Genomic DNA, 11572 nt, shown 5'->3' with positions numbered 1-11572 from the left:
TAGTTGGCCCCCCAACGCCTGAGGCCATGCAAAAAGAAAAACGAAAAAAAATCCAGTGAAAATAATAAAGTGGGGTATCTTGGTGCAACAAACGACAAAGGAGAGGGTCTCACTGCGAGCCCGAATAGGACTGATCATCTTCTTCCTAATAATATCCCGGATCACATCCTATTTGATCATATGCTATCCGACCATATGTTCTCGTGGGGTCCTAGCCTAGAGAGCTTAGGCCAGTGTGTTGGGCCACATCAAGGTCGGGTTCAGTATCAGACTGTGCTTCAGATTGGGCCTCAGACTGAAGCTCGAGCCGAGGCTGAGGCAGAGGCAGAGGCTGGGGTTGGAGTCGGGACTGGGACTGGAGCTGGAGCTGGGACTTGGAGTTGGCAAGCTCCCTAAGCTGCAGGTTGATCTCTTCGATGGTCTGCATCATGGCCATGCTGTGGAGAGACTGGGCCCGGACCTCATTTCTCAGTTGCTGATTCTCCTGGTGCAGACGCTTCACTTCCTCACGGAGATCTGTTTCAGGCTTGCGTTTCTCGCCTATCTTCTCAGGGGCTACAACCTGCTGAAGAGGGGCCGGATTCTCCTCCAGCTCATCTTCAGGCAACTCCACTACTGTAGGACCATTGTTGGCGTCGCTAGGAGTATGCACTCGACGAAGATGCTCATTAAGATTCTCCATACGAGAGAAACCCTTGCCCTCGTGACGTTTGCAGTTTCCGTGTGGACAGTTAAGGGGGTTTTTCGGTCCACCATGCTTGTTATGAACCTCCCTCTCGTGACGTAAGAGACCGCCAGAATACGTAAATCCAGCAAGCTTCTCACATCCCGGTGACAAGCACTTATACGGTCGGTCATGCTTGTCCATGTGTTTGCTTTATAAACAAAGAGTTAGCAAGGTTGGCTTTCATAGACGTAAAGAAGATTGGGTTATATCTTACCTCCATTCGCACTTGCGACTGAATACCTTCACATCATCGGTGCAGCCGGCAAAGGAGCAAACAAACTTGCCCTCACGATTCTTATTCGCGATTCGGTTGGGCTTCACGATAGGGCCCAAACGGGGTGGTCGGGTATGATGACGATGTCCCGGCGTCGAAAGGCTTTCCGGAGGAGAGAGCGGCTGATCAAAAGGAGAAGGCGAATCCAAGCCATTAGAGCTGGGAGAAACTGGGAGTAGGACCTGTTCTTCCCCCGCACCGTATCCCACTAGACCATGTATAGAGGGCCCAGGAGAGAAACGGCTCTCTCCTTCCTGATCTTGACGGCTGTCGATGCCAGGCGGATATGGACCGGAGGGTAGGACAGTACGATCCTTGAACACAACACTCATTTTGATAGAGTAATTGGGAAGCTGTCTATTATAGGGTCGGTTGGCGGTGAAGACTTGGAGGAACTCGAGACGGACGCGGTCGTTGAATCTATCTTTCTGTTTAAGGGTATACTGTCGACAAATGCCAGGCCCTTCGACAGGTTTGGCGAGAGCGTAGTCGTAGTCTATAGATCGGTTTGTTAAGTGCTTGTGGATGGCAGCGACGTGGTTCTTGACGAAGTGGTGACCTAATGTGAAAGAAGTACCATTAGCAGCCCGACACGCCGATAGTATAAGTGTAAGGTATTCACGATGGAGATGAAATGATGCACGATTGGTAGGTGAAGCTAGCCACAGTATATCTTCCAAGCCGAAGCAACTTCGCACGGATAGAACGGCGACCCACCTATATGTCGTTAACCGAGTATTACTACATAGGTAGTATAAACTCGGCTAAAGACATATACATCAGGTACCTATGCAAGACACTTGGCTTGGCAAGCTAAAGTGACAGGGGATATGATTTTCTATAGAGCTGATTGGGCTGAAGAATGTAGGGCTTATGTAGACAGGTAATAAAGGATAAGATAATGTAACATCAACTTACCAGGTAAAACATCAATAGCTGGAGAAACTTCAATTGCATATGTCCAGTTGTCGTCACGCAAGTGAGCTTCACCCATCGCGGATCGAGGTTTCCGGGAGTCTAGGGGTTTTATACTTGTTAGCTTGGTATACTATTTTAGGCGGCAACAACAATTGCCCGACACGAGGCGTAGCTTCGAATCATCAATCAGGCTGAAGCATGACTCACCCCCGGCTGTTCGGTCATCCCCCCCAAGGGTATATTTCTGAATAGTTACCTCCGGCTGGGTCGCATTGTGGAGCATTGCATAAGGAATATCGGCGGCGACATCGAAATTGTTACCATGTCCGATTAGTTCCGAATTTGGAAAGCCTGGGTTGAAGAGATTCTGATGCCCCAGGCCCTGCTCCAGGCCCTGGTGATAACCCATACCGGGATCTGTTGCCTGGAAGCCAACGCCCGGAATAACCCAGATATTGTTAGGCAAATGATCTTGATGATTCGCCATGACTGACCTATTATCCGTGCATGTCAGTTATTATTACGCCCCCACGTACGATCGCGATCACGGACATACTATGGCAGACCAAGTGATCTAAAGCTGGTAGTCAATATCCTGTAGGTCCTTGGAAAGAAAAGGCAAATCAGTACAGTCCTGTAAACATAGTGTTCAGTGATAGGTCAGGTGCATAAGTAATTGGGCTAAGGCGTCGGGGAAAAGAGTACCATAGCCATCACCGTATTTCCATCATAGGCGTTTCTGAGTAACTTACCACCAAAGAGAATGTCCAAGGACCAAAAGTACTACGAGTTACTCTTATCAGTTCGGTGTGTCGAATCAGAGCCTTGCTTGTGATGATGTTAGGAATGAAAAAAAGACAATGCAGCCTTCGAGATGAGATATGCGGTGCCACACACAAATAAATTTAAGGAAGGCTGGTTTCGGGAATAATTTGTGTAAATGTACCACTTGGTGAAGTGTTGCCTAGGCGAGTAAACCCTAAATTTGTAGGTTCTCTTGTGTACCTTTAAAGTAAGAGGCAATAGCGGAGAGTTGGTTTGCACAAGTGCTGTAGGGAGGCCACGAGTCTGCAGGTCTTAGGATAGTTGCCCTGTAGTTTATGTAGCAGTGTTCAAGTAAGGCACCTAGAATCAGGAACAAACTAAGAGCCTCGAGTTATTTCTTAGGCGCCCTCGGCGATGTTGAACAAAACTCGACCCTTAGCCTTGGTGGTTTCCGACAAGCTTCCGTACTGTCCTAGATTGTGACTAAGGCATCAATTTTCCAGAATACTCCCCTTTGATCTTCTGAAACAGCCTGCATAGATGTTCACATCATAGGATTAAGTAAGACAAGTTGTCTTAGAGTTGAATTATTTTTCTTTAGACTACCTATCACAGAATACAAGTGTATGCCAGGGAAGGCAGGCGGCAACCTGACTCTATGGCCTTATCTCGTTACATGTATATAATGGTCAAGGCTCGCCCTTTCTCAAAGCTATAAATAACTCTAGGTACTCCGGTTCACAGGGTACTTGTCAGACCGATGCCCGGGTCTTGCCAGTAATTAGAAACCTGGGTAGGTACGGCAATCTACCCGTGCCGTTGATATATACACTGTATTTCGGTGAATACGAAGCTAAGCACTTGTAGCAAGATGTGAGGTAATAACGATCCTTGATTACCCAGAAGGAGAAGGCTACTGCTAATTCAAAAGAGGTGGTAGATATAGCAACCGGTAAGTTGGCTGCGCAGGGTCGGTTGATAGCCCCGATAGGTTGTTCCTAAAATAAGGCTGGCTGTGCTAGATAACCACGACATATCTATGCGCACCCTTTACAAGAAGCCCTAGGAATTAGAAGGCTGCTTCTAAGGTCGATAACCGGAAGCTTTGTGTGTTCTCGCCATTCCCATGACGTATTTCGTGTGTTGATATTTCGAGAGGTCCAGGTAGATATGCAATTCTGGAGCCTGATCTTCGACTTCTGCTGTTGACATGGGTTATTCTTCAAGAGACAACATCCTTGTTGATACTATCAAATTATTTTCAAGGTACCTATGGCACTTAAAACTGATGATATTAAAGCTTGTACTGTACAAATGGTAATAAAGTATTATAGGTATAGATGATGAGAAGCCTAGCAAATATCTAGACTTGTTAGTACCAGAGAATCTAAAGGTGGGGTGGGAAGCAAGCAACCGTAGGGTTACCAACCAAGATATCAATATGAGAACAAGTGGGAAAATACGATGGGAAACTTATCTGAGAATACCTAAGACATTGAAACAAATGCACCTTTTCGTCCTAAGTGCCTTGGTGATATAGGAGCCAGCATGAGAGATAATATCATGGGAATAGCGATGACAAACAAACATACAGCAGATGACGAGTAATAATTTGGAGAGGGTAATGAATGTACCTATGCCTAGGCAGCCACCAGGAGGACACCGATGGCTTTCAAAATTTATATTATATTCTTCCTGTGTTAGGCAGTTCCATTGTTTCACTGCGTAGTAGTTCATTGTAGTTCGGATAACTGAATTACATTAGTATATTGAATAACTCGATATAGTATTAAGCCGGTTAGTGTTCTTGGAGGTTTAAATACAGCCGAAGCCTTGCCCTACCTGTACGCTACCACGCTAAATCTAGCGTGGTAATAGCGGGAGGCCGGGTACTACTGTACGGCTGCTCTGCCTCTTCAGCCCTATAATATACGACAAGCGCGACGCGCTTAGAAGTTGAACTGCAACATTAAATCTAAATCGTTAGTAAGCACGTATTTATTGACTCACTGATCGTTATTTGCGACGCTATTGATTCTACCTGTTTCAATTATACCTTGTTGCAAAGTGCCGCTATGTCATCCCCCCCGACTCTCAGGTGCTCGATGCCGGCTGTGGTGTCGGCCACGTAGCGTTGCGCATGGCGAGGACCCATAGACTACGCGTCGATGCTATTGATGTCGTGGACAATCACGTTGCCAAAGCCCAACGAAATGTCGAGTGCTCGGGCTTACCAAAAGGCTCAGTTAGAGTGGGCAAGATGAATTATCACAATTTAAATACATTTGCCGCGGATTCTTTCGATGGTGTTTACACCATGGAGATCTTTGTACATGCTACCAACCCTAAGGCTATCCTAGCCGGCTTTTACCGCATTCTGCGCCCCGGCAGCCGTCTTGTACAGTTCGAATACGACCATAATTCCCTTGATAGCGCACCCTGTGATATTGCCGATTCAATAGTGAAAGTAAACAAGTATGCTGCCATGCCCACCAACGCTATATCACACCCTAGGGTGTTCGGGCAGATGCTAGAAGATGCAGGCTTTGAAAATATTGTTATCCATGATTTTTCTGATAATATTCGCCCTATGACACGGGTGTTTTTCCTTCTTGCTATCATTCCATATTTCTTTATTCGCGTGTTAAAGCTTGAACGCTACTTTGTCAATACAGTTGCAGGGGTGCAGTCTTACAAAGGTCGTAGTCGCTGGCATTATGTAGCTATTTCAGCCACAAAGCCTGGCGATCCAATCGAAGGGTTAGTCCAAATGGTATTATCACTATTCTTCATTGGTACTTTGCTGGTTATAGCTTCATCTGACTGCTTCTAGAACAAATTTAAATGTGATTTTACCAAAAGTATATCTTTCAAGTAACTTAGGCTAACTAGCTTATATATAACTAGTCTATAGCTTGGTAAGCTTCGCAACGTATTCCTCTGCTGAGGTTCTATTGCCTTATATGCTATATATCCTTCTACTTTATTAGCCACTTGTTGCATGTATATACCGAAAATGCCGCCTGAATCGTTATATTGCTATGTACTGGAAAGCTGCGCCCTTCATTATCTGTTGAAAAGCTAGTTCCGCAACCCCAAAATAGTACGTCTACCTAATCAATTAACACTAAGACTCATTTTGACTAACAATGCATATTTAGTCGTAAGGTTATAACAAAAAACATACGGTTAATAAAGAACATGTATAGATGGAATAATAGTCCATTGTCTTTGGTTAAACAATGTACACTTGCGCTATATCAGGCTCGAGACCTTTCGACACAGGCCTCAGAATATCATTCAACGCATCAAATTCCGATAGGTACCTACATAAGCCACACACGAACATCCAAGAATAAACGTCATCATTGCCTATCATCATGTCAGACTTCTCACCTATCCCGCAATTCCTCTTTGGGTGGACTCTTGCGCTCTTGGCCTTCGCGTTCTATATGTTCTGGGATGATGCACTTTATATATTCGTAAGGTTTGTATACTTCTACCTCACTGTAGCTGGCGCATGCCTCCTTATCACCATACACCCCGCACTATTCATGTGCGTCTTCTTGTACATCTGTTGCATGCGCTACTGAGCCTGTTCCAACAGCTTCCATATAGAATAGCGAGTTGGTTGGACTTTTACAGTATCTTTTGTCTTAGTAAGTAGAGGTTAATGTTTGGTTGCTGGTGTTTGGCCCGGACTGTTTACTATGAGTTGTGTAGTCTGTTTCACTTTCATAGTAAGGTACGAGCGTTATCTAGAAGAAAGTCAAAATAGTTAATGATCATTGATAGTTAATATAAAGCAACCTTGGAGGATATTGGTCTTTTTCCTCCGTTAGAGCATTAAATCTAAAAGAGTATCTCTGGTGGCGTAAAGCTCAAGTACCATTGCCCCTATGCTTGCATATTAGCACCACTTATCGAAGTACAAACACTAGCCACCACAGTATGGAGCATATATTTTGACGGCATCCTGCCTGGCTGCATATAGTGATATTATATATGACAGATCGGGCACCCTCAATTGGATGGGTGCGAATAATAAAGGGAACACTGGGTGGGTTGTGAAACATGTGCTTTTTATAGGTATCACATTACAGTGCATATTTTCTAGACGAGCTTGTCCAGGCAACAGCAGGCTCTTCTCTTTTATCTCAGTAAGATACCCCTACTAAAACTAAGTAGGATATTTCTCACAGCACAATTTCATCTTTCAAACTCGACTTTGATAGTTTTTTGTTTGAAGTACAAAAAGGGTTATCACCAATCAATATGGGCCAATACTGGAAGCTCATTAACTTTGACAAATGGTTGATGGTATTTTCGAGAGGCGTCAAAACGGGTCAGTTTATATGCTCTCTAGACGGAGTCCCAGTATTAGATTTCCTGGTGGTGCCCGACTTGAAAGATGCTCTATCACCTAAGTCAGAGCTTGCCAGAACACGAGAATACAAGTATGATCAAGCATTATAGTTATCAGAAATAAAAGGCAGTCTAGCTGACAAAGGAACAGCGTTGCTAGTCGTCTAGTGACTCTTCCACAGGAAATCTTTGACGCCATTGTCACCGAGTTACCCCACATAGAGGACATTCTGAGCTTGGCATTAACGTGCTCCTACCTATGGAGAGTCCTTCTACCAAACGTGAAATATTCCATTGAGGTTATCGAAGCACCATGGGCCGGCGACCGCCTGATTTTTGTTGGAGACTATGCTCGAGGGTTCCCCCCAAACTGCAAAGACTACGAAAACGAGAATATGCCGGAAATAGAAATGGACCCTAGAGAGGGAATTACTCCGGAGGCGGTAGACGCAAATCCCTTATATTACGGCATCAATTATTCATTGTCGTCGGGGTTCTGTATAGAAGAGCTGATGAAAGGGCGAGCCGGAGATTGCCCCGACATACAACTTCTCCTACGTCTAGTGACCATGCTTCGGAGTCATCCTGGCTCTCAGCGACCCGGGGTTTTACGAAATTTGACGAAGCAGCAATACGTTTTGGATTCAAAGCTTGCAGAGTCCAAGTACCCATATAGTCTAGTTGAAGCCATCGTAGTCCGAACTCGGTGGACTTGGGATACCTCGGATGCTGATGGTGTGGATGATTGGGTAGGAGATTGCTTCGATATTCGAAGCATCGAGCATGTCCCAGAGGGATGGACTGATGTCAGCGATGAGACAATCAACCTCATAGGCGACGCAATGATCCATTTCACACGGGACCCAGACTTGGAAGGCTTTAAGCTAACTAGCCGTCAAGTGGAGTATGCACGGGCGTGGGTTAAATAACTGTTACGAAGATTCTATTCGGAGGGAAGTTTGAACAGATCGGCCTCAAGCACACGTAGTGGCACGACATGGGAACGTTAAAGCAGACACGTAAAATGCAAAGAATAGCTACAATCAATTCAAAAAGTGAGCTGAGACTAGATTGGACCTTATTCAACTCAACAATATACATCATCATATTCTGGACTGTTATAAGTCACTTGTAAGACTCGATAATCTAAATTGTGTTCTCTCTACTACCCATACATCTAGGAATGGTTCTTTCGGGTTTTCGAACGAGATCAGATATCTACACTCTTAGAAAGACCCTGTAAATAATTAAAGCCAAACATCGTAAGGGGATGAGGTTGGTAAAGGGGGACGAGGGAAACTGCTGGGAGCACAACATGAAGGTTGACAATGCGCGAAGTAAATTGTATTGGCTTAACTAGAACCAAATCATATAAAAGGGGACAATAGTACCTAAGGTAATTAAACATTAAGAATCCAAGAGGTGTATTAGAATAAGTCACGCAACTGTTCTCCGCGGAGTTATGACTACCTATTATGCTGCCCTCACTTCCTCTTGAGAACCTCTATCCGTGATTAGGTTTTTTCATCTTTGGTATTGGTTTATTCCGCTTATAGGTACCTAAAACGCTTTAGAGACTATTTTATACTTTATCCCTTCGGCGGCGGATAGGGGGATGGACCCATCAACAGGCAGAGCGCATATAATTATCATAGACATGTAACAGTAATAATATCCTATGTAATGATTGAAAGATACCTACATACCTTATATCGCGGTGAAGAGTTGCACCAGCAAGTCATCCCCATAGGTATCCGAATCTCATTTCAACGTATTGTCAACTTTTATCTAAAGTGCCAGAGTGCCATTAATCGCACATCAGTCAGCCATCGAGATGAGGCATACTCTATACGCTTGTCCAATACATTTCGCGGTAAACTTCAAGCTCAACCTGAGCCAGAGGGAAAATGTATTGAAAATGAGCCAAACCAGTGGTTATTTGCTCAATACGCTCAAACCCTGCTTTTAGGAGTACCTTTTGGCTTGAACCATTAAGTCTTTCCGCCTTACCAATAACTCGCTCCTTGACTTTAGGCGGAGAATCAGTAGACTTTTCTTCTTCACCTCCAGGCCCGTGTATGGTATCAGGATGTACTGCGAAGGTTGCAGCACTACGAGGAAGATCCCAATAAAATTTCATAAAGCCCTTGACGGCCTCAGTCGCACACCCTTGGCCCCAATACTCTTTTCTGAGCATGTAACCAATGCTAGGCCAACCGTTACCAAACTGCATAATCAATTCCCCAATGTAGTCTCCTTCTTCGGCATCTGAAGTCCGACTGAGGATTGCAAAATATATGTTTGTTTCGGTCCAAGGTCTGAGACAGCTTACCAGTGCTCCAAAATTGAAGCTTAGGTCGTATTCGGGATCAGATCCACCTACATAAGCTAAAGCTGTGACTTCTGGTTGACTGTGAAGGGCATTAAACCCCTCTATATCTTTTAAACGAAGTGGCCGAATAATAAGGCGATCGGTGATGATAGGGTTGGCCCACGTTTGTATCTCTAAGACGGGAAGGGTCGTCTCCACGGTGATTTTAGGGGTTCTTGGTGGAGAGGTGGCACAGTCATAATACCTCGCCATGACGAATTAAAAAGAAAGCACGAGTCCGAATTCTCTATAGCGAAGATTCGTCTTAGAGTAGGATCGCTATGGCGAGGCCTGACTGTAGATCGAACAAGTTGAGTATGCCTAGAAATAAATGGTTGCCTATGTGCTTTGATCGTGGGTAATGGGTGAGATTAAATTCGTGAAGGGGAATAGGGGAATAACTCCACTTTTATAATTTTATAATTTTTTTTTTTTTTTTGCTAAACTGATTAGCACAATACCTTAGGCAATTAACGAAACTAGAGAGCGTCAGTATAAGACCTTATAGCGAGGAAAGACGCTACTATCGTATTATCAAGTGTGTCCTTGGGCACCTAATATAGGTAATGACATTGTTTGGGTCCGATTATGAATCTGTTCCAACGTACCCCTGAGTATAACAATGGAATTTCTGGCTCTTTCATTCGATGGAACAATATTTTTGGCAATAGCTACAGGCTATGCTATTGAAATCGAACAACAGGCTCCCCCTGGAACGAAGTCATTCGACCTGTCTGTTCCTGATCTGTAACATTATAATGTGTGCCCACTGGATATCTATCGTTTAGGAACAGGGCTGCTGTTCTTACACAACACCGGGGATCAGAAAGCTATATATGATGGCATTTACGGCTTCATCTAGGAATTTATTTCAACAGATCATTCAGCATCACCTTCGAGATCAAAGAAAAAGCCTGTCAAAAAGCAATTTCTACAGAACACCAGATCTTAACAAATTTACTCTCAATTCAAAACCAACACTACTTAGGTACTCAAGCTACCTAAAGTACATAATGGCCACTCTTTTAGGTCCAGTGACAACTTTCCAAGTAGGCGATATCGTCTATGGCTTGGCGCCTTGGCTGCTCGTCTCAGCCGCAGATGTCATTGTCCAGTTTGAAAGCAACGGGTTTCTTAACTCTACAACTCGCTGGGTCCTGTTCATGGCGACCCTCTGGACCATTCGTATGAGATTGTATCCTGCAGTACGTCGCCGTCAAGACCACTGGTTTAGAGACTTATGCAGTCACATTCTGTACGCTTCTTTTGATGCATTCGCACTCACGATTGCTGATTATCGTTTCTTCACCAGCAACTGGTGGGAGGCAGTAAAGGCACTCGTGATCGTCTTTACGTACTTTAGAATTTATCACATCATCGAACAGGGTCCTACCTTCCCGGAGCCTCCTACATTACGGTCTGGGGCTAACCCCCCTCGCACTCCACCACCGGCTCCGACCCCTTTCCCCGCCCCTTTCCCTACCCCTACCCGCGTCCCGATTCCTGCTCCAGCACCCGCTCCAGCTCCAGCTCCAGCTCCTGCTCCAGCTCCTGCTCCAGCTCCTGCTCCAGCTCCTGCTCCAGCTCCTGCTCCTGCCCCCGCACCTGCCCCGGCGCCTGCACCTGCACCTGCACCTGTACCTGCTCCGGCACCTGTACCTGTACCTGCTCCGGCGCCTGTCCCGGCCCCGGCTCCCGCTCCCGCTCCCGCTCCTACTCCTGCTCCCGCTCCAGGTCCCCAGGTCCGACCCCGAATTCGATTTCCAGTCGGACAGCAGGGTCAAAATCAGACACAAACTTGGGCTCAGCCTCAAGTACAATACCAGAACCAGGGGCAACCTAAGTTTCAACCTCAAGGCCAATACTCGGTACAACCCATCCAATGGGTACCGGCTGGGCCGACGGTAAAGCGCCAGCAAGCGGTACAGCCTCGACCTGTGCAGCTCAAGCAGCCGGAGATGGAACAAGTGCCGTCCAACGGCGGGTCATTTACTGCTCGCGCGATACACACCCTAAAGCCTTCGAAGAAGTAGTTGTCAGTGCCTAAGAGATAGAGGGATATATGAGTCCTCTGAATTGTTTTTTTTTTCTTTGTGCGGGAGTTATCTATTGCGGCTAGAAAAAGAGATCGAAAAATAAACCAAAAAAAAAT

General features: G+C 45.4%; 6 protein-coding genes across 6 annotated transcripts; 3 read left to right on the top strand and 3 right to left on the bottom strand.

The window, feature by feature from the left end:
- Positions 1-79: 79 nt before the first annotated feature.
- Positions 80-2673, bottom strand: F4817DRAFT_277994 (uncharacterized protein). Its single transcript, XM_049299518.1, has 3 exons — positions 1920-2673; positions 942-1560; positions 80-875 (listed from the first exon to the last, which is right to left on the bottom strand). The coding sequence occupies exons 1-3, from the start codon at positions 1993-1995 to the stop codon at positions 212-214; spliced, it is 1359 nt and encodes a 452-aa protein (XP_049161825.1). The 5' UTR covers positions 1996-2673; the 3' UTR covers positions 80-211.
- Positions 1521-2673, bottom strand: F4817DRAFT_328163 (uncharacterized protein). The gene is made up of 2 exons (XM_049302127.1): positions 1920-2673; positions 1521-1560 (listed from the first exon to the last, which is right to left on the bottom strand). Exon 1 carries the CDS (start codon positions 2404-2406, stop codon positions 2050-2052), a length of 357 nt encoding a protein of 118 aa, XP_049161824.1. The 5' UTR covers positions 2407-2673; the 3' UTR covers positions 1521-1560; positions 1920-2049.
- Positions 2674-4556: 1883 nt separating this feature from the next.
- On the top strand, positions 4557-5517 carry F4817DRAFT_368950 (S-adenosyl-L-methionine-dependent methyltransferase; the record flags this gene model as incomplete). Its single annotated transcript, XM_049307295.1, has 1 exon — positions 4557-5517. Exon 1 carries the CDS (start codon positions 4825-4827, stop codon positions 5515-5517), a length of 693 nt encoding a protein of 230 aa, XP_049161823.1. The 5' UTR covers positions 4557-4824.
- A 1299-nt stretch (positions 5518-6816) lies between these two features.
- Positions 6817-8186, top strand: F4817DRAFT_277979 (uncharacterized protein). The gene is made up of 2 exons (XM_049299517.1): positions 6817-7141; positions 7201-8186. Exons 1-2 carry the CDS (start codon positions 6960-6962, stop codon positions 7976-7978), a joined length of 960 nt encoding a protein of 319 aa, XP_049161822.1. The 5' UTR covers positions 6817-6959; the 3' UTR covers positions 7979-8186.
- A 709-nt stretch (positions 8187-8895) lies between these two features.
- On the bottom strand, positions 8896-9633 carry F4817DRAFT_312956 (GNAT domain-containing protein; the record flags this gene model as incomplete). Its single annotated transcript, XM_049300187.1, has 1 exon — positions 8896-9633. One exon carries the CDS (start codon positions 9631-9633, stop codon positions 8896-8898), a length of 738 nt encoding a protein of 245 aa, XP_049161821.1.
- An 800-nt stretch (positions 9634-10433) lies between these two features.
- F4817DRAFT_368948 (uncharacterized protein) lies at positions 10434-11572 on the top strand (the record flags this gene model as incomplete). The annotated part of the gene is made up of 1 exon (XM_049307294.1): positions 10434-11572. One exon carries the CDS (start codon positions 10434-10436, stop codon positions 11451-11453), a length of 1020 nt encoding a protein of 339 aa, XP_049161820.1. The 3' UTR covers positions 11454-11572.

Source organism: Daldinia loculata, assembly GCF_022478755.1.
Source record: "Daldinia loculata strain CBS 113971 unplaced genomic scaffold F4817scaffold_8, whole genome shotgun sequence".
NCBI classification, from domain to species: Eukaryota; Fungi; Ascomycota; class Sordariomycetes; order Xylariales; family Hypoxylaceae; genus Daldinia; species Daldinia loculata.
This window is presented reverse-complemented; position numbering and strand designations above follow the sequence as displayed.